At 44.5% G+C, this 22,636-nt stretch overlaps 1 protein-coding gene and 1 non-coding gene across 4 annotated transcripts in view; both read right to left on the bottom strand.

Moving 5' to 3' along the window:
- Zdhhc3 (zinc finger DHHC-type palmitoyltransferase 3) overlaps positions 1 to 22,636 on the bottom strand; it is a 47,754-nt gene that overhangs the window by 22,319 nt on the left and 2,799 nt on the right. For 2 of the 3 annotated variants that reach the window (XM_059269000.1, XM_059269002.1), the window contains exon 2: positions 9,476 to 9,805. In XM_059269000.1, coding sequence (XP_059124983.1) covers positions 9,476 to 9,781 — 306 coding nt within the window. In that variant the 5' untranslated portion in view covers positions 9,782 to 9,805. Of the gene's footprint in view, positions 1 to 9,475; positions 9,806 to 19,125; positions 19,441 to 22,636 lie in introns of those variants that run through there. The other variant, XM_059269001.1, reaches the window with a different exon arrangement.
- Positions 18,239 to 18,331, bottom strand: LOC131915751 (small nucleolar RNA SNORA2/SNORA34 family). The gene has a single exon (XR_009380406.1). It is a non-coding gene; the product is annotated as a small nucleolar RNA SNORA2/SNORA34 family (small nucleolar RNA).

Genomic DNA, 22,636 nt, shown 5'->3' on the forward strand with positions numbered 1-22,636 from the left:
TTCCTACCTCCTGGTGAGGAATTCTGTGTTTTGTTGAGTGTAGTCCTTGATTGGTGCAGGGCATGGGTAGGAACTCAGTGCCTGAGATACTCTTTCCACTCTCATCCTTACCCACTTCATGGGAATGTCCTGAAGCTGCAGATCCCTGGAGCCTGCATATTCAAACACACTGAGTTTTCTTCTCATTTCTAAAGTGATAAATATTTCTTTATGGTTTTTAAAAAGGAAATACAGATAAGAAAAGGGAAAAGGAAAAATCCAATTTGATCACCCAAGAGGAGTATTACCTACACTGTGAAGCATATATGTAACACGAATCTTAAAAGGTCTTATAATAAAAAACCCAGAGCCAGATATTGGGGTGAAAGCTGAAAGATCAGAGAAGCAAAACAACCAGTCACTAGCTTACTTCTACAAAATCCTCAGCCTCAAGGGAGTGAGTTCCTGTTTCCTCAGGCCTTATATACCTTTCTGTGTCCTGCCATACCACTTCCTGGGATTAAAGGCATGTGTCACCACCGCCTGGCTCTGTTTCTCTCATGTAGCCCAGTGTGGCCTTGAACTCACAGAGATCCAGATGGATCTTTGCCTCCCAAGTGACAGGATTAAAGGTGTGTGCCACCGCCTGACCTCTATGTTTAATCTAGTGGCTGGCTCTGTCCTCTGATCCTCAGGAAAGTTTTATTGGGGTACACAATATATCACCACACATATATTACAGTCTTTTCTTTTGGTACACAGTAGGCTGAAAACACTTAAAACCACAGTTGCAAAACATGAATCAGCCTCATCACAAAGTCAGGTAAAACATGGTTGACTCAGTCCACAGGAAGCATAAAGCTGCTGGAGGTTTCCTGTCCTGGGCATGGCATAGCTCTCTACCCTCTTGCTCAGTGGTATCCTGGCTGCCACATGTTATCCAGGCTAGAAATCTAGAGGCCACCTTCAGTTCTTCTCAGTTTACTATATCCAGTATCCCCTCTGCTGGGCTATTTCTACCTAAGTCTGAACCCTAAAACTGTCCTCAATCCCATGCTCCCCTCCACATCACTATAACAGGCTTTCTTAGCCCTGACTGCCTCTGATTATTTCCAGGGCAAACATTCTAAATTGTAAATGGCCACATGATTCCTGGCATAAAGCGTTCATTAGCTCCCTGGTGACAATGGATTAGAGTCTGAACTCTTGGGCTGGGTACACAGGCCACACCTGACCCTGGCCCCAAACTAGTTCTGGGTCCTTCCTGACACAGTGCTGCCCTGTATATGCCTTGGCTTTTGCAAAGGCACTACATACATCTCAAGCTTCTTTTCTGCCCCCAGAACATGTTAGCACCATCTGAAGCCCTCGAGGAAGCTTGGCAGGCAGTATTCAAAGTCCTCTGTACCCATTTCAAAACCACTGGAGCTCCATCTGTCTTCTTCCTCACAGCCTAAAAGTGGGGCATCACTCACAGGCAACCTTGATTCCCACAGTCTAAACTGGTATTCTAACACATAACATATAATTACATACTGCATCTCCAACATGACTTGAATTGCCAAGAAGACGATGTCTTTCAACCTATAGCTTAGGAAATTGCTCAGAGCCTGGTATTAGGCCTGCATTTAACACACCCAAGCCAGACAATAATGATTCAACAGACAAGTTATTGAGGCTTATACAGTTCAGGCACAGTCCCAAATGCTTAGTGACTAAAAACATTTGGCAGTTATGACAATAAATCTATGAGGCAGAGACTACGTGATCCCTCATTTTATAGTAGAAGTGAGTAGAGCAGAGTCACACACCTCCTAAGACAATGTGGTTAAGGGTCAGCAGATTGCAGATCCAGGCCCATGCAACAGTCAAGGCACAAACATATTTATCAGGTAGTTCTAAGAGACTTGGAAAAGCTTTCTTTTTCTTTATTGCTTTGATGCTATCTATCACACTCTACTGCCAATGACTATAGTACGTGAATATGAAGATTAAAACAAGACAATGAGGTTTGTTTCAATGTCTACAATAGGGCACACGAAAGGAAAGCAGTGGAGATAAGAAACTCCCAACAAGAGTTTGAATTTGAAGAAGAAGAAAGAGGAGGAGAGGGGAAGAGAAACAGAGGCAGCACGGGTGGATCTCTATGCGTTCAAAACCAGTCTGGTCTACAAAGTGAGTGCCAGGCCTGCCAGGGTTACACAATGAGATCCTATTGCAAAAGAGAAAAAAAGAGATAGGGCTGGAAAAATGGCTCGGGGGTTAAAAGTACTTGCTGCTCTTGCAGAGGATCTGAGTTCAACACCCACAAAAGGTGGCTCACACCACCTATTAACTCTAGCTCCGGGGGGGGGGGGGGGGGGGGGGGGGGGAATCCAACACCTCTAGCCTCCACAGGCACTGGCACAAATGTGTACATACCCACTTAGACATACATACATACACATAATTAAAAATAATAAATGCCTTTGAAAAGAAAGAATATGTATCATTAATTCTTTCAAATGATATCAAGGACTTGGCATTGCTGTCCACTTGCAGCAAGAGGAATGAGAGGTACTGTTGTTATCTCAAGGCTGGTGTTAACATATGCATACCTGTTGGTCTGGAAGAAACACCCCTCTCACAGCTAGCACCCCCAGGAAAAGGGTGGCCACTATCTGTATATAAAGAGTGGAGGTAGGTGACCCACAGGTAGGATCCTTTTCCCCTCTCTGGAGCAAGGAGGGCTTTCTTCTTTTGTAGATTGTTCAGAGGCAGGTGTGAAGAGCCCCTTGTCACAAAGAGGATGTTGAACTCCACAGTGACCCTGGATGACCCCACCCAGCTAAGGGAACACACCAGAATAACATCTCCACAAAGGAATACCAGGTAAATTAAACTGAGCCCCAATGTTTCCAAGGATGACTTGAACAGTAGAGACTAAAAGTGGTCTGAGACAGTGTTCACAGGGTAGGACTTGAAGGGGGACACTGGCAGGCAGACATTAATTTTCTTCCTTAGTGTGGTCAAATTGAGCAGATTTGTATGACACCTTTCCTCGGCTCTCAGATTTGAAGTAATTCATGGGGTTAATAAATGATTAGGCCCAAGGAAAGGAGAGGCAGGAAAGAGCCAACCACAGGGAGTCGTGCACTTGTAGCAACTGTGCAACGTGGGGCTTGAACTTCCTGGCAGCGGGGACTGTGCCTCTGTTTTCAGCGTCCTCTGGGAAAGACACTGTCCCAGAATGCAGAGCCAGAATGTATCTGGAGCTGGAAAGGAAGTGGTGGATTCACTGCCAAAGGCTCCAAAACACATCCCTACCTACCACTGCCTCTTCAATTACTGTAGGGTCTCCTGGACCACAGCGCCCATACGGTCGAGCAGTGTGCATAGCACCCTTTCTCCTATTCCAGGCCCGACTCAAAGCAAGCAACTTTCTGAGTCACTTAGTATATGGACTCTAGTAACACACCAAAAAGGAGAATGTGTTGTCTCCAGAATCATATAGCCACAATGAAAGTTGCACTTCTTTCTTGGTGGTAGGAGGGGCCAGGTGCAATAAATTATCCTTCACCCCAGAAGGAATATCTCTATGTGCTCCGTACCACCAGATTCCTAGAAATTTCACTGATGTAGAAGGCCCTTGAATTTTGGTTGGATTTATTCCTTATCCTCTGATGTCGATATGTGTTACCAACAAGTCCAAAGTGCTACCTCCTGCTTACTTGTTCCAATCAGCATGTCAATACTTGGGGCCAGTGTGATATTTTGTGGAAAAAACAGATGTTCAAGCTCCCTTTGAACTAGGTTATGACACAGGGATAGAAAGTTAACAACCAGGCTGGAGAGATGGCTCAGCGGTTAAGAGCACTGGCTGTCCCCAAAGAATCAATAAAATAAAAAAAAAAAAAAAAAAAAAAAAAAAAGAGCACTGGCTGTTCTTCCAGAGGTCCTGAGTTCAATTCTCAGCAACCACATGGTGGCTCACAACCACCTCTAGTAGAATCTGATACCCTCTTCTAGCATAAAGTTGTATATGCAGATAGAGCACTCATCTACATAAAATAAATAAAGAAATCTTTAAAAAAGAAAAAAAGAAAGTTAACAACCCTTGAGGTAAAACTGCAAAGGGATATTGATGGTCTGGCCAACTGAAAGTCAATTGCTTCTGGTGGTTGTGGTGATACTTTGTGTATGCTCTAACAAATAAAGCTTGCCTGAAGATCAGAGGGCAAAGCCAGCCATTAGTTAGCCATAGAGGCCTGGCAGTGGTGGCACACACTTTTAATCCCCAGCACTTGGGATCTTATGCCTTTGCTCCCAGTATTTGGGAGACACACATGCCTTTAATCCCAGTACTAGGGAGGTGGAGACAGGAAGTGATATGGCTGGGCAGAGAGAGGAATATAAGGCGGGAGGAGACAGGAGTTCAGGTTCTTTCAGGCTGAAGGTTTTGTAGAGATAAGAACTAGTGGCTGGCTACTCTGCTTCTCTGATCTTTCAGCTTTCACCCTGATATCTGACTCCAGGTTATTGTTAAGACCAATTAAGATTCATGCTACAGGGGGTCCTTACAGACAGGTATTGGGAAGAAGGCATTGCTAGATCAAAAGCTGCATATCACACACCAGGAGATGTAACTGGCTCAAGTAAGGACACCACATGTGGTACATCAGCTGCAGTCAAAATCACTACTTGATTAAGTTGGTGATAGTCAACTATTGTTCTCCATAATCTCTTTTGCACAGGCCAAATAGGAGAGTTAAAAGATGATGTGGTAGGAACCACCACTCCTGTATCTTTCATGTCCTTGATGGTGGCACTAATTTCTGCAATTCCTCCAGAGATATAATACTGGTTTTGGTTCACTATTTTCCTTGCAACTCCAATGGATTCCATTTGGCTTTTTCAACCATAATTGCTCTCACTCCACAGGTTAGAGAACCAACGTGGGAATTCTGCCAGCTTCAGTATATCTATCCCAATGATACACTCTGGAACTGGGGAAATAACCACAGGATGAGTTCCTGTGGAATCATTCCAGATTTCCAGAACATAGCAAAGTGCTGTGGGTGACATTACACAACCTCAGAGTGGGCAAGAAGAGCATACAGCATGGTCTGTTCTCACCACACACCTCCAACCCAGGGTCTGAGGGAGGCGTCCACGTGCCTCTTGGTCCAGCTGTCCTCTCTCTGTTGAAAGGCCTATTTCTTCCCCAATTTCAAATGGTACCATTTCTGCTTTTCATACACTTGGAAGTAATTTCTCTCTTCCCCTTGCTGTGTGGATTCAACTACTGCTGTGCTAGAGTCAACAACTAACTGATGAATAGTCCAAAAAGCCATCATGGCTTAACTGCTCTAGTGTTACATCTGGAGTGAAAACGTACAAGTTGGAAATGGTACAATAATTATCTAGTGGTAGACCGTGATACCTTTTCTCCTGCCTTCCCTTCTCTACCTCCCCCCGCACCCCTTTCAGTGCTAACCAAAATGACATATAATGCAGAATGCTGTTTATAAAATCAGGGTATAAACTATTCGCCAAAAATTATGGGCAATATGAATTCTTGAGATATAAAATATCATCTCCTCTCCATTAGGAAACTTCCCAGAATACACTGTGACTCCACGCTAGAAACAGACTCCATTTGCTGATTAACAAGAAGCCCCTAGCTGATCTGTGTTTGACCTGAGATCTGGATTCCAGACTATGCTTCCTAGGAGCTAGCGTGCCCTGGTGGTACCTTGCAGGCCTTACTTCTGCAGCTCCACTTCACCGTTTTACATAGGGGTTTTCATAAGTCATCACGTGCTTCAGTCAGAAGCATGAAGATCCTGTGATGGGGCTTGTTTTGAAATGTTTGCTCCACTCATGGTAGTTCTATGACAGATTCTTCATTTATATCTATGGAGAGCTACTTGGTACTCAGGACTGTGGCTCTTGCCTACTGTGATGGTTAATTTTAAGTGCCACAGTCTAGAATCACCTGGAAGATAGTCTTAATTTGGGACTGTCTATATCCTGTTGACCTCTGAACATGTCTGGGGGATGGGGGAGATAACTTTTGATTACATTAGTTGATGTGGAAAGACCTACTCCAAAGCAGACAGCATCATTCATTCCCTGGGTTTAGGTCTTGAACTGTGTAAGAGTGGAGAAAGTAAGCTTGGCACAGCATACATGCATTTGTTTAATGTTCTCTGCTTTTGACTGTCTACTGTATTAACTTCCCTGCTATAATGGGCTGTAACCTGAACTTTGAGGTGAAATAAATTCTTCCCCAAATTGCTTTTGTCAGAGCATTTTATCACAGCAACAGGAAAGAAATCTACGATTGCTACCTAGGATTGGAAGCTGAGTCACAAAACAAGGTAAAAATCAGAAAAAATTTCTTCTGCAGGGCTGCCTGAGTAGGTCCCTGGAGAAGCTTCCATGCAGTACGGAGGAAAGCACAGGTCTGTGGCAGCAGCCGAGTGCCAGCAGGAGCTTTCTGGTGACATCCAGCTCCTCAGCCCTCCATACAACAATAAGTCTATCTTTCACCCTCCGATCCCGACTGGCTCACCTAATCTCTCTTCTTGTACCTAATATCTGGCAGTTTTGCCACAGAGAAGCTTTGGTTTGGCCTCCTAAATCTATTCCTTACTATCCTTTCTCATGCAACAAGTGGCACTAGCATCCATAGTTGTTCCTGCCCAAGCTGAACGTTTCCTTTGTGACCAATCTCCATTTGTCAGCTTTTTTCAGCCCTGGTTGAATTCAAGGGACCCAGGGGCATTTTCAAGTGTATCAATACCTAGAGCTCTGCCCCAAGACTGATTAGAGTGGAACCCCTGAGGGCAGGACAGGCACCAGTACTTTAAAAAACCCTCTAAGGAATTCTTACTGTGTAGCCAGACTTAAGAATGAATCAGTGGCTTAAATAAGCTCCAAATCCAACAGCTTTTCTGCTTCTACCAAGATCTAAGCTAGTGCCATGTCTTCCCTAAACCACTGTCAATGCCCTAGTCTCATTCTTCTGCAACTCCCACCTGAACCTGACTACAAACACAACGCCATTATACCTATCTCACCTACAAGGTCTGGCATGATCCTGCCTCGTGGCCCTTCTCACTCTCCCTGTTCACCATGCTTTAGTCTCATACTCCATGCTCAGGTCTCTGCACCTCTTTTCTCTTCTGCCTGCATCTGCTTGCAAATATTCTCATGCCCTGGCTTTCAGCTTCATGCTATTCAAGTCAGCTCCGATGGCATCACCATGGAGAAGCCTTCTTAGATTACTCTGGTCTAATGGGGTGCCCCTTTAAAGCCCAGCACACCCTCCTATTGCTGTTCTGCTGTCCTTACAGCAATTAGCGATTACAGCCATGACCTCATTTATCACTGGAATATGAAGTTCCAGAGGGTAGGGGTTCTGTCTGCCTTTTTCTCAGTGGTACCTGCTGCTCATGAAGGAATCTTTTGCAGGGCTGGCACCCAGTCAACACAACTGTTCATCCACCCATCAGGGCCCTGCACATTATTGCTACAGCCATCCTTGTCCAGTGATACTCTGGTCTTGTCACTCTTTAGTTAAGAATTCTTACAGCCAAACTCAGTAGCGCACACACTCTCAGCAATTGGGAGGCAGAGGCAGGCAGACCTCTGTGAGTTTGAGATCAGCCTGGTCTACACAGTGAGTTCTAGAGCTACATAGTGAGAACCTATCTCGGAGAAAAAAAAATTTCTTGGGGCTCTAGACTCTTTTCTGTCCTATGTTTCTTCTTTCATAACCACACAGACACAAAGATAAATCCATATCCCCAGTGGTCTTCCCATCCCAACAACCAAATGCTCAAAGGAGCCACTGCCTGTTTTTCTGCACAGGAGGTTCCCCCGACCCTCTGCTCTTCACCTCTCACCACCAACCTGTGATTGGCTGACACCCTCCCTTGTCTACAGAAAGCTACACTTCCTCTGACAGGGTTGTCCTCACCTGTCTTTTCAATAGAGGCATCTTGATGGGAGAGCTGGTATTGAACTGTGAGCTGAGTGGAAGAATATAATTTCCTCCATTATCTCCAACAGCAAGGGCATCACACAAATTTCTGAATAAATCCTTAGTTTTCTTAAGCTTTTTATACCCTTGTGTATGGGGCACTTTCAAGAACCCAAGGGCTTCACCTCCTCAGGTGGTGATTGTTCTACTCTCCTGTAGGTAAGTAATATCAGCACCAGTCCACAGGCCCCAGGATATGAAGCCTCAGGCGGTTCTATCTGGACCAGCCACACAGGTAACTAACTGAGCCAGGAGGAAGCTGCCTTTCCTTGGGAGGGATTAACAATCCACTTTCAAGAAGGGAACTGACTCAGGCCTGTGGTCTGTGCTTTGCTTTTCTGGGGCTCACAGAAACTGTGTGGCCATTAGCAGAACTTTCTCTTTCTCAATTTAATGGCTACCACCTACGTACCAAAACAGTTAATCCACAGGAGGGCTTTTACCCATGTGGTTGTTTCCCATACGACACAATGAAAAGTCAGAAGGGTTTAACATCAGGGTATAAAAAACATGCCGGGCGGTGGTGGCGCACGCCTTTAATCCCAGCACTCGGGAGGCAGAGGCAGGCGGATCTCTGTGAGTTCGAGGCCAGCCTGGGCTACCAGGTGAGTCCCAGGAAAGGCGCAAAGCTACACAGAGAAACCCTGTCTCGAAAAACCAAAAAAAAAAAAAAAAAACCAAAAAAAAAAAAAAAACAAACAAACAAAAACAAAAACAAAAACAAAAACAACAAAAAAAAACCCCAAAAACATTCAGGGGCCTTTGCCTCACTTGATATATTTATCCCTAAGTCGCTAAGTGGAACAAGTTTTACCTACAGATACCCAGAGGTGTCTGCTGTAGTGCCAAACAGACCTGGCCAGCTTTTCAGGAAAAAAAGAATCTTTATTCCCCCTGACAAGGTGGCTCATTATGTAGTCCTGGCTGGCCTCGAACTCACAGGCATCTACCTGCCTCTGCCTCCTTGGGACTAAAGGTGTGCACCACCCTACTCAACCGAGAAAAAGAGGAATCTTGTGCAAGCTAAGTGAAGGCTAAATTCATGCAGGTCCTGAAACTGGATGTGGCTGTAACATCAAGCCAACCCAACTCAATCCTCTTTTTCTTCACTTTCCCCTAGAATGCTTTCTGCTATGACCATATGGCCCAGTCTCTAAGGTTATCTGATTGCATCCTCTAAACAGAGGCTGGGTTTCCCTCCCTTGACACAGCAGGCTCAATAAATATATACAGCAGTGTGTAGACAGTGCCATTCAACCTACCCCATATGCTTTAATACAGGCATTGGCCCCTCTTCCCTGGTCAGAGTCCCAAAAACTCTAACAAGAGGCAGCTCACTTTTCCATCCAGCCCTGGCTGTCCTTTTTCCACATTCCCAAGATCTATGGGGAGCATGCAGGTTACGGCCATGTCAGGGGCCAAAAGGATAGAATGTGGGCTGGTCAAAACAAGCCCAGACATACTCACGGGGTCCGTCAGCATGGCCCGGCAGTGTGAGGCCAGGGCCAAGAAGGCCAGCAGGTTGAACACAATTCCGTTGACGATGCTGTACACGTAGTCTCGGGATGGAATCAGCATGACAAAGAGGACTACAAACTCCGCATAGAGGACCAGAAACCAGGTGACAATGGCACAGGCAATGCCACAGCCATCGCGGATGAACCACATGGTTCCCGCAGGACCAGGGAAGGGAGGTGGGGCACACTTCTCTGGCTGGAGGTATTCTGGTTTCCGCTCAATGTCTCGGAAGTGATGGGTGGGGATAAGCATCATAAGCTATTCTGTCCATACTTGCATCTGAAAGGAAAGGAAGCAGAAATATGGTGTTATCTTAGCAACAAGGAGACTTCACAAGTGAATCACAGTGTGTATGTGCAGATTTTGCACAAACACTGTCTGAGCACCTTGTTCACTTAAGGGTTGTTCTCCCTGTCCCTGCCACTGTAAAGAAGAACACCTTCCCTAAACCTTCATACGAAAGGTGAGTATGAAAAGAGACCTGACAGGGCAATGCCTTGCCCAAGGGCAGACAGATCAGACAGCAATACAGCTACTGGGGTGGGACTAGAGCCCCAGTCTCCTTCGCTGGGAGGGCACCACTGTGCAAATAGTCCATTAAATTATATCTGGGACAGCAAATGCTGGGGGAAATCTCTTGTCAAACAGACGAACACTAAACTGAAATGGCTTGCTTTCTAGGACAAGAGCTCTGCTCTCTTTGTGAGTGATGGGGCAAATATTAGAGATGTTGGACAGTGTATTCATGGTTCCTATTACAAGACACTATTTGCTCTCCTGTAAAGCACTGCCCCTGCCAGGGTTGTTGGCTCCAGAGCTAGAGGGTTTTGGGGAGGGGCTCATGTTGAACATCCTGCATAGCTTACTGGCCATCCACAAGTATTCTCTTGGTAAGACATTCTTTCCATTGGAAAAGGGATGGGTAAGCAACTTTCTTCCTAAGAGCTACAATACTGATCTCTGGAGATGCAATAACTAACTGGGGGACGAAACAGAACAAAGTATAAGTATAAAGTATAAGCATGAAAATGCTGTAAGGAAACCCACTACTTGTATTATTGCTTTGTTTTTTGAGACAGGGTTTCTCTGTGTAATAGCCCTGGCTGTTTTGAAACTTGCTTTGTAAACCAAGTTGGTCTTGAATTCAAAGATTCACCTGCCTCTGCCTCCAGAGTGCTGGGATTAAAGGCATGTGCCACCATGTCTGGCTAAATAATAATTACTATTTTTAAAGAGAAGTAACTAAGAATCAATGTTGCATGCCTATCCATCCACAATGGGCTACAGGACACAGAGAGAGTAGACCTCCTCTGTTCATCTCAGCTGCTAGCCTGTTGCAGCACCAACCAGGATTCTCAGTGAGAAACTGTGATGGCTCAGTCCATTCTCCAATACAGAAACCATGGAAAGCCACACATGGCACAGGTGGCAGGCAGGCAAATAACAGCTCAGCCTTTGGAGAGTAAGTCACTCTACAATAGAAGAAATGACCCTGACCCCACGATCCTCTGAAGGCTCTGGGCTTTCAACGGCTGTTACCCTATCCTAAACTCTTTGTAATTTTCCTTCTTTCCTTATCAGAAAGAACATCTGGATGGAACAGAGCATGGCCATGAAAGTCTGGGAAAGCTAAGGGTGGAGTAAATTGTTGCTCAGGCTGATCATGCACGTAGTCTAGCTCTGCTCCAAATGTAGCACAAGATTAAAGACAGATGGGCAGCTAAGTATGTACCATGTGCCTGTCTAAAGGAACATCAGAGTAACAAATTGGAGTGACTGTCCTACAGCAAGTTTTACACAGTGCTGGGGAACAGTGTTGTGACATATACAGAGTAAGTAACTTTCTCAGGCGGAGTGACACAATGGCTCTTGGTCATCAACCAGGATTATCTAGCAGAGCAATCTTATTCTTGCTCTCTGGAGGAGAGTGACACTTCAGTGCTGCCTGAACAACATAAAGGCATTAAAAGATGTAAGTTCACCTTCTGAAGCACTGAACAGACGCTAGGAAACTGCAGACCAAGAATATCTGGGAACTGACCTGTGCCCAGCAGTGGTGGTATTGTGTTCCCCAAAATATTGTGCACCCTTATCTGGGGTCAAAGAACAGAACAGCCACTAGATACAGAGGCTAGAAAATGGTGGCACTCACACCTTTAATCCTAGCATTTCAGAGGTAGAAATCCCTCTGGATCTCTGTGAGTTCAAGGCCACATTGGAAACAGCCAGGCATGGTGAGACACACCTTTAATCCCAAGAAGTGAGCCTTTAATCCCAGGGAGTGAGGGCAGAAAGCAGAAAGGTATATAAGGCGTGAAGACCAGAAACTACAAGCTTTTGGCTGGTTAAGCATTTAGGCTTTGAGCAGCACAGTTCAGCTGAGAGGCATTCAGTCTGAGGAAACAGGATCACCTGAGGAATTGGCGAGACGAGGAAGCTGTGGCTTGTTCTGCTTCTCTGATCTTCCAGCATTCACTCCAATAACTGGCCTCAGGTTTGATTTTATTAATAAGTACCTTTAAGATCCATGCTACACCCAGCAAATTCTAACACCCTGAATTCCATTCAACTACAACCCAAATCCAATAGCCAAAATGGCACAAGGAGTCACAAGGCCAATAGAAGAGAAGTACTCTCCAGGGGCAGGCATTCTTCCATTGAGTGGATTTGCATGTTTATCACCTGTGCTCTAGTTACATTTAAACTCACCCCTACAGATTTCCTCTGGTGGCTTCAGCATTATGATGGAGAGCTGCCCAGCTAAGGTGTGGGCTGTATCAACATACACGTCTTAAGTATTTACTCTGAGTCTTTACAGAAAAGTTGCTGAACCCTAACTGTCAACCACTAAGTAAGAAACAGACCATCATGACTCAGGTTCCTCCACAATGGAGATGGTCAGTTACAAAACACTCCAACCCCCTGACAGAACATCCTCCTGTCATCTCTGCTAGTACTCCAATTATCACAAGGGTTGTAGTTTTTATAAATGGGAGACCACTAAAAATAAACTTCCAGTGACACAGGTAGTTAACTTCATTCTGCCCTTCAGGAGGTGTTCATTCTCAGTTGTATATGTAACAATGGTGTCAAGGACACTAAGGTTTTGCACATTGTTTTACTAAGGAATAAGCCCTTTTACACAAGCAATGTTTCCCAAGCAACTGGGGCTTCTTTCTTCCTTTTTTTTTTTTTTTTTTTGGTGGGGGCAAGGGTGGAGGATTGAGACAGGGTCTTGCTATGTAGCCTTGGCTAGCCTGAAACTCACAGAGATTCACCTGCCTCTGGATAAAAAGCATGTACCACCATGCCTGGCTAACTGGGACTTCTTTCAAAGCAGAAACACCTGTCAATCATTTGGATGGTTAGTGGAAATCATTAAAAAAATTTAAGAGAGAAAAGAAACAGAGAGAGGAAATCATTAAAAAAATTTGAGAGAAGAGAAACAGAGAGAGGAAATCATTAAAAAAATTTAAGAGAGAAAAGAAACAGAGAGGAGACCGAGTGCACACTAGAAGGGAGCCCTGCTCCTACCTCAGCACAATAACCACTCCTTTTTTTCCAGAATGATTTAGTTAATCCCAATCACCTGTGCAGGCCATTGTAATTCCAGCATCTCTTTTGCATGGCTGTCTTACTCTTCTGTAACTAACCATTGTCACTTCTGTGTCTACACAGTGCTCTCTGGTTACTTCTGCAAGCTGGCAAGGCTAGTAAAGATCTTACTAGAGGTCTCTGTAAAGGGTGCTCATTTGGGGTATAACGTTCCTTCAGAGAACCTACAGCCCTGCCTCTCACTTGGCACCAAACAGCACCTCAGTACATGTGCTCACTAGGGAACAAAGAGCTTTGCAATCACAGGGCCACCTCTAGTAGGCCTGGTCTGCTTCTTCTCAGGTGAAAAAGGGTAGATCAAGTAGGATCATGAAGTAGGTGGACTAACACTCAAGAAACCAGAATGTTTTATCTGTGACTAATCAATCTGTGACCAAACAGTGTATAGGAGGAGCTAGCTATTTTCTAGCCTTTGCTGGGAACAAGAACCTACTTGATGTGGAAGATCAGGAAAAGGCCCACCTGGCAAAGTCAGAGGCTAGTACCATGCTGAGGGTAGCTTTCCTACCCACACCCAAGTTTCACAATATCCCAAGAGTGCATGCAAGGTTCCCTAACACCTGGCCTCTCCAGAGTAATGGAAGTAGCTCTAATAAGGACCCTCCCTTGAACTAGCCAATTGAACTGTGGCAATCCTCCTGCTTCTGCCTCAGAGGGACTCAATGTGAAAAAAGGTGTATGTGTTCCCTTCAGCTTCCTCCAATAACAAAGGCAGACGAAGACCCTTCTTTCTTATTTTGATTAACCTTGCAGCTCAACAGCAACTCTGACAAGGACTTACCTCCCCTCACTTGTCCTGGCAAAGCTGGGTGCTCAGGCTAGGGGAGGCCCAGGAAGTCCACCCCCAACACCACTCCTTGCAGGCCAGCCATATCTTCAGAGGAACTATCTCTGCTAGGGTCCTCTCCTAGTCCCTTTATCCTTCTCCTTGTCTGAAGTCTCCTCTCTTCATTCAACTCAACTCAGCATGATCTTGAAGGAGAGCCACTGTATGAAAGGAACTGTACAGCATCCCCCTGCCACTCCCCTGGGATGTGAGGGCAGGAATGTGGGTACCGCCCTGCTTGGCTCTCCCTCCCCCATCTGGGAAGACTGGGCTCATTTATCTTCTTCTGCTGACTTACAAGCTCCATTTTGTTGAACTCTGCAGCCTAGCTGGTAGCAGGCATGAGATATGTACTCAAATTCAAAGTTTTTGAGTGAATGAAGATGTCAAACAGGTGACTGACAAATAGCCAACACAACACAGGGCAAGCAGTATCAAACAGCAACAAAGCAAAAACCCCCATGCAGAGTGAGATGAACAGGCTTGCTCAGGCTAAGAACTCATGAAGAGTGGAATATGAGAAGACACAGGTGAGGAGGACCTGGAGATATGGCAGGGAAGGCTGGGCATCTAGGCTGTGCACACACAGACTGTGTTGGGGTGGAGAGGGAGGAGTTGTGAGGGACCATGCCACTCTTTGGCAAGGCCGCCTGACTGTTGACAGATAAGGCAGATGAGTTTAGAAGCCAAGGAGCCCAGGACGGCACTTAAGTAACAGGCTCTAGTCCTATTTGGTGATACTAGGTTATCTGTTCCTCTAAGTGGTTACCACTTTTTCTGAGAAAAATAACCCATTTCCTAATCTTAATTAGTGACCTATACTTTACTTTCTGAGCTGTTTTATAACATCAAAAGGAGCTCCCCTCCATGTGTTAGTAATCCCCAGCTGAAATTATTCTCATCCAATAGAAGAATGCCTGAGGCCCAGAGAGGCAAAGGAACAAAGCCTGAGGCAAGAAACAACAAATTCTCAGAGTGGAGGAAGGCATTCAGGAGTGCCAGGCTCCTGGTCTTTCACTGTATGTGTGTGGGTCTGTGTGTAGGTATGTGCATGTAACATGCAAGTGCCTGAAGAGGCCAGAAGAGGGCGTCAGATCTCCTGGGGCTGAAGTTACAGGGGAACATGAGACACCTGATATGGATGATGGGAAACAAACTCAGGATCTCTGGAAGAACAGCAAGCACTCTTTCAGCCCCAAGCTAGCACACAGTCTTGATGGTAAAATACACATCAGAATCTACTGTGAGATAGTGTGTGTGGTGATATATTGTGTACCCCAATATATTGTGTACCCTGATAAACTTACCTGGGGATCAGAGGACAGAGCCAGCCACTAGATTAGACATAGAGGTCAGACAATGGTGGCACAGACCCTTAATCCTATCACTCGGGAGGCTGAGATCCATCCAGATCTCTGAGTTCAAGGCCACACTGGAAACAGAGCCAGGCAGTGGTGGCACACACCTTTAATCCCAGGACTTGAGATCTCATGTCTCTGCTTGGGAAGGACGCACACCTTTAATCCCAGGAAGTAATATGGCAGGACACAGAAAGGTATATAAGGTCTGAGGAAATGGGAACTCACTCCCTCGAGGCTGAGGATTTTGTAGAAGTAAGCTAGTGGCTGGCTGTTTTGCTTCTCTGATCTTTCAGCTTTCACCCTAATATCTGGCTCTGGGTTTTTTTTGTTTTTGTTTTTCGAGACAGGGTTTCTCTGTGTAGCTTTGTGCCTTTTCCTGGAACTCACTTGGTAGCCCAGGCTGGCCTCGAACTCACAGAGATCCGCCTGGCTCTGCCTCCCAAGTGCTGGGATTAAAGGCGTGCGCCACCACCGCCCGGCTTGGCTCTGGGTTTTCATTATAAGACCGTTTAGCAATTTGTATTACAAGTGTGTGTGTGTGTGTGTGTGTGTGTGTGTGTGTGTGTGAGAGAGAGAGAGAGAGAGAGAGAGAGAGAGAGAGAGAGAGAGAATCTGTAAGAAAATTAAATAAAAATGTCCTTCTTAAAGGCTCAATCAAAGCTAAAAATGTTTGAAATTGGTGCTAACTTTCTAAGAAATCCAACCCAAACCACCTTCTTCTGGTACAGAGCCATGTATACAGCACAGGTTTCACTGTACCTGACAGCAAGCATGCCCTTCTACCACAGATTGACAGACAGACAGACACAAAGGCACTGTATGAAGTGGATCCTGCAGCCCAGAGCTCCTAGGGCTTGACTGCTGGTTACTTCCTGAGATGTGCTGATCATCTGTTCATAGACAGGCAGCTCCAGGGCTGAAAACAGCTGTGTGAAGGCCAGGCTCACAGGCTCTGCCCACTGTGACCCACTATTCAGGCTTGGCTGGACTCACAGGCAGAGTCCAGCTATCATGGCTGTGGTTTATGATTATTTGCTGGACGAGGGCAAATCCCTATCAGTCTACTACTTGGCCTAAAAACCTAGTCACAGTCTATACTTTCGGGACAGGAGTCAATGGCATAAAACACACAAATTCTCAAAAGTATTAATAAAAATGTTATATTTAAATAACAAAAACAAAACAAAACAAAAAAACAACCATATGCTACTGTTTACATCCCAGCAAGTACCCCTTTCTACTTCATCTGCTCTCCTAAGGCACGATCCAGTCCTGAAGTCATGAAATGCTTCAGACAGGTCTAATACCAAATCCTTAGAATCCCTTTTAAAGCACTGTGTGAAGATTTTGTTTCTAAAACATTACACCCACCCTAGTTCTCCACCCACAAGTGCATTCCTTAACAGCATGAAAGTGGATTTGTGGAAAGTAACACTTGGTAGCAAGACAATGAGCCAAGCTGGTAAAGCTAACTCAAATCCTTTTTTTTTTTTTTTTTTTTTTGGTTTTTTTTTTGAGACAGGGTTTCTCTGTGTAGCTTTGCGCCTTTCCTGGATCTTGCTCTGTAGACAGGCTGGCCTCAAACTCACAAAGATCCCCTGCCTCTGCCTCCCAAGTGCTGGGATTAAAGGCGTGTGCCACCACTGCCCGGCACTGACTCAAATCTTTTGCAATTCTTTTCCCTAGTTTTAAAGACAAGGATCATCTACATATACATGCAATAACAACAAAACAAATATCATGATTAAACCATTTAGGTCTCTACAAGTAGAAACTATATAGATAAATCTTTTTCGTCCACTTCTGCACATCAGCAAGCAGCAGGAACTCCTAAATGGGAGGTCTAGGCTGGTTCCGATGCTGGATGCTGTGGGAGGACAGGGCCTGGCTGCTGTTCCCTTTAAACTCATCCTAAACATGTAATTTCTGTTTAAACTAGTTTCTTTCAGAGTTAAGTGACTATCTATCCTCACAGTCACTTAAAATGTCATCTCAAACACTGTGGCATCTTTTCATAACTCTCTTGAAATGTACCTAGAGAATTAACAACAACCTCCATTGCTTAATGAAACTGTTTCAAGAATATGGTATTGAACTCTTTTAGGCCACTTTAGAATCAATCATCAATTTCTACAAAAGCATTTATTCACAAGCTAGTCTAGCAGCTTCAAGGGTAGGAATGGCCTAGGTCCTAGATGCTTTAGAAATGAATGGGAGTTGGGGGTGGGGGAGCTGGAGAGGTGGCTCAGTGGTTAAGGGTACTTATTGCTTTTTCAGAGAAGCTAGGTTAGATTCCCAGCATCCATATCAGGTACAAATGCATACATATGCATAAATAAAAATGAATAAATAAAATCTTAAAAAGACAAAAAAAGAATTAACTGGGCAAGCAGAAATTTCATTTATCTGAGCTATACTTAACCTAAATTTGTATAAGGATCCCAAATGATTGTGAAATGTATGCCCATTTTCTGATGAGACTCCAAAAGTCCAGTAATGAACAATGAATTGCTATGTTTGAAACATTTCATTAACATAACAGAATGAATCACTAAACTTTCCACAAAGGTAAGGGTGTGGCCACAGCCTAACAGAGCAAAGGTACCTTATCTGCTGCCTCATGGCCTGCCAGGGAAGGTGTTCAGGCAGGCAGACCTAGCTATCTTACCTTATGGGAACTCCACACAATCAGTGTTGTTTTTACCCTGCCTGCCACACTCAACCCTCAATTAACAGTTTCCTGTCTGGCCCCACAACTGGCCATTTTCTTCTTGTTTGTTTGTTTTGAGACAAGGCCTGAACTGACTATGTAGAACACGCTAGCCTTGAACTCATAAGATCCATCTGCCTCTTCCTCCGAGTGCTAAAATTAAAGGTGTGCCACATCATACTCTGCCTTTATTCTTAGCCAAATGTTTCTTTCCAATGAATTGATCATTACATTTCCAAATTTTAGAAATGTCCAACAGATCACAGAAAGATATTTCTTTAGGCCCAGGCCAGCCTGGGTCTCAATATCTACCTCACCCAAGAATAAAAAGCAAAGCAACAAAACCAAACCAAACCAATAAAGGATTCCTTCTTCCAGAAGCCATTTTATAAGTCCTTTTGACAGCCTCCTGGAGACCCACTGAGACTAGCTAGCCTCTTCTAAACTTGAGCCAGCCTGTTCAGTGCTCAGAAACAAAGCTCAAGGAGTTGTTGGGGTGTCTATGAAATGACCAGAGAGAGGGGTAACTCATTCTCTGAGACTGGCCAACAGTACCTGTTGCAATCTGCTAGACTGGCTGCTAGGGCAACTGCCCTGAAGTAACCCCTTGTAGGCAGTCTGTAATGCAGAAAGAAATTCTTCCTATTGGGAACAATAAATAAATCACCAATCTAGTTACATAAGAATATATACCAATGAGTAAGATAACCTCACAGTCTGAAAAGCCCTTCATAAACAAGTGTATCATCTACTTGATAAGGAACTGTCTTCTGCCGCTCAGGGTAGCTTTCAAAAGGCTAAACGTTTGCTACATTTGGGGGGTGGGAGGTGTTTACTGACTGGCAGGCACCAGTGCTGTCTCATCCTCAAACGAATACCATCCTGTAGGCACTAAGCCCCACTTTCCTCTTTCCCTGACTGATGAGGAAACTGAAACATGGAGAATCTGGCTAAGCTCACATCTCCAGGAAGCAGTAGAGACAGGATCCACCTCCAAAGCTGGCTTTCAACTGCTCACCACAACCATTGAATAAAACAAAAAAGGGGAGGGACATCAATATTGGCACCAAGGCCCTGGGTTACTTACAGTTTTGCCATCTTGCCCTCACATGGTATGAAGAGCAGGTGCTATTGGGTGGGCTAGCCCCCTGCATAAGTTTTAAAAGCTGCAGGCCTGAACAAAAGCATTCTAGACTGATGCAGGGCCCTGGAGGTACACCAACCCAACATCTAGAAGACTGATCCTGCTCTAACCGAGGAGGTGGGAAGGCCATGACACTTAAGCCAGAACTCAGTCTAAGACTAAATACCAACAATCTGCTGGAAACTACTTCCTAATGGGCCAGTGTCTGTACACAGCTTTTTCTGAGAAAGCCCACCCATGTTACTAAGCAAAGGTTCCCACCTGAGAGTGCTGAGGATGGCCCCTGGCCTCACACTGTGCCATGTGCAGACACACGGCTACTGTGACATCACCCAAAGGTCTGACTTTTGTTAAGTACTAAAAGCAGAAGCTTGCAAGGATTAGAAATAATAGTTTTTCAACTGCACTAGCCTTCAAGAGGGGAGAGTTTAGCTTTCAAGTCTTTGCTGTTCCCTCTTTATACCAGGCATAAGGAAGAGCTTCATGGGGGAACCTGAAACATCTAGGCTGGCTTCAAACTCCTGCAGTCCTCTTGCTACAGTCTAACCAGTGCTAGGATTACAAAAGAAGGGGGCAAAGATGAAACTAACTGCAAAGGTCCCTGCTGGGATTCGATCCTGAAATCTTGTCAATGCCAAATTCAACATTTTCTTTGCTGATTTCTTAGATTTTTTTGGTGGGGGAGGGGGGACCAAAAGCTTAACTCCCCTTCCCTATCCTTTACTAATATTCAAAAGAAACCCACTAGTGATTGTCTCTGTTAGATTTTCCCAAGCATTTTTAGTTTTTACAAGTGTAAACAGCATTATCAAACTACATCAAATAGGGGTTGGGGTTTAGCTCAGTTGCTAGAGTATTTGTTCAGCACCCAGAAAGTCCTGGGTTCAATCCCCAGCACCTACACCCCATGTGTAGCGGCAAATGCCTATAATCCCAGCATTTGAGAGGTACAGGCAGGGAAATCATTAGGTCAAGATCATCCTAGGTTACTTAGTGAGTTAAAGGACAGCCTGGGCTGCACATGACTGTCTCAAACAGCTTAACAAACAAGAACAGCATAAAAACCACCAAATATTACAAAATGATAAATGTAAGAAGTCTTTAAAAGCCCAAAGTTAGGCTGGGTGTAGCAGTGCATACTTTTAATCTCAGCACCCAGGAGGCAGAAGCAGGCAGATCTCTATTAGTTCGAGGCCATTCTGGTCCACAGAAAGTTCTAGGACAGCCAGGGCTACACAGACAGACCCTATCTCAAACAGACAAACAAACAAACAAGTGCTGTGGGATGGTCTTCCTGTACGCTGTGAATATGTGTCGCTACTATTGGTTAATAAAGAAGCTGTTTTGGCCTATGGTAAGGCAGGATAAGAGCCAGGTGGGAAATCCAAGAGAGACACAGGGAGAAGAGGGTGGAATCAGAGCAGACGCCAGCCCCACTGCCCAAGGATCAACATGACAGCAGACTGGTAAGGCCATGGCAACGTGGCAAAACATAGATTAATAGAAATGGATTAATTTAAGATGAAAGAGCTAGCTAGCAAGTAGAAGACCAAACAATTTGCAATTAATATAAGCCTCTGTGTGTTTATTTGGGACTGAACAGCTGTGGGACCCGGCAAGACAGGAAAACTTCTAGCTACAAACAAGCACTCCAAGTTAAACACCATTCTGAGCCATTTTCAATATTTATTTATTTTTACATTTTTAGGATAGAGTCTTACTATATAGCTTGGCCTGATCTGTAACTCACTATGAACATCAGGCTGGCCTTGAACTCAAGAGTCCTGTCTTCTCAGTGTTTACTTTTTAATTCTTCATTTATTTACTTGTGTGTATGTGTGTACACAAATCATGCATGATGCATGTAAAGTCCGAGGATTTGTAGGAGTCATTTCTTTCCTTCTACCACGTGGATTCTGGAGGTCAAACTCAAGTTGTTAGAGTTGGTGGCTGGCACTTCTACCCACTGAGCTATCTAGACAATATTTAAATCTTTGTACATCCAGGATATAGTATGAATTTTACAACCTAGCAAGAAATTAGTTTGGGAGTAAAGTGAGGCTAGAAGGTTACAGACACAAAGCAAGTCAGCAGCAAAGCCCAATCTACAGCATGAGAAGCCTAGTAGTCTTTTCACTACAGATTTGTATCTTCCTAACCAACCTGTCTTTCTGGATTCTTTGCTACTGACTTGGTCTGGAAATAGACTTTATATGCCAAGGTCAAGACTTACTACAGCAGGACTGTGACAAGGTGGATACTAGCCTTACTTTGTTAAGGTAAGAAATGGAACTCAACCAATGTCCTCAGGCAGCAAAGAAAATCTAGACTTCAACCAAGTGTTTGTGCATCCTGAAGGCTCCAGTTTGGAGGAGACTATAAAAATATGATTTCCTGGCTTTTCTGAAGTGCTGAGATGATGAAAGCAAGAATATTTGCCTCTAGCTTTCTCACCTGACCTGGCCAAGTGTCTCAGGAAATTTCCCAAGAGGAAAGCAAACGATTTTCAAAGGTGTAACTACAGGCAGCATGGTGTCAACTTCCTTTCCCTTCTAGATCAATACTGAAGTATTACCCTCAGTTTAGACCTCAGACTCTGAGCACAGCTCTTAAGTGCGTATTCTGCACTTGGAAATTGGGATGTGTGACTCATTTTCTCACATATGATCTCATGAGACTCAGACAGGCCAGCCTCTTAAAATGACACACGGCAGACCCTTTCTCTAATGGGAAATACGCATGGCTCATGTATTGTTATCAAGTTTTCTATTACTACAATCCTAAATCACAAGATCTAAGACAAGACATACAGACCCATGGTTAGATTATGAAAGGCTGTTTATATCTAGTACTCATGCAAGGCCAGGTGGGACAAATGCAAAGCATGCAAAGGAAACAGATCTTTAGGAAAAACAGTAGCTCACTTCGTGTTCTTCTGTGAGGCTAAAGGAAAAGACCTAAAATCTGGCCGTGGTTGGCCTACAACTGGGCATAAAATACCCCCTTGCTGAGTTTCTAAGAGTTCACAGCAGTGCTCCAGGCTCTTTTATAGCTTTAATGAACCAGGGGTGGGTGGGACTTATTTACTTCTGCTTTATATAATGTTACTGCTGTTAGCAGCAGCTCTTTCTCTTTTGTACTTGGTGCTTGACCTGCGCAATTAGCACCTTATTACAGCCCTAATTACTAACTGGCTCAATTAAGCATTTCATTTTACTGTCTGGTTCATGCACTAGCTCAAGGGCCTGAACACCTCAGCTACAATAAATCCTAAACTTCTTTTAAGCAAGTGCCTGATTTTTCATGTCTTTAGGTCCATGAGAATGTCAGGCATTCATAGGCGTTAGAACACTTCCTGAATGTTTGGCTCTCCAAGCATGTGCATTATACAGTCGACCCTTTCCTTCATTCCAGATCTATCAGACTCTGCTCTGGAAGGCTTTCTTCTTAGCTA

Source organism: Peromyscus eremicus, chromosome 7 (assembly GCF_949786415.1).
Source record: "Peromyscus eremicus chromosome 7, PerEre_H2_v1, whole genome shotgun sequence".
Classification (NCBI taxonomy): Eukaryota; Metazoa; Chordata; class Mammalia; order Rodentia; family Cricetidae; genus Peromyscus; species Peromyscus eremicus.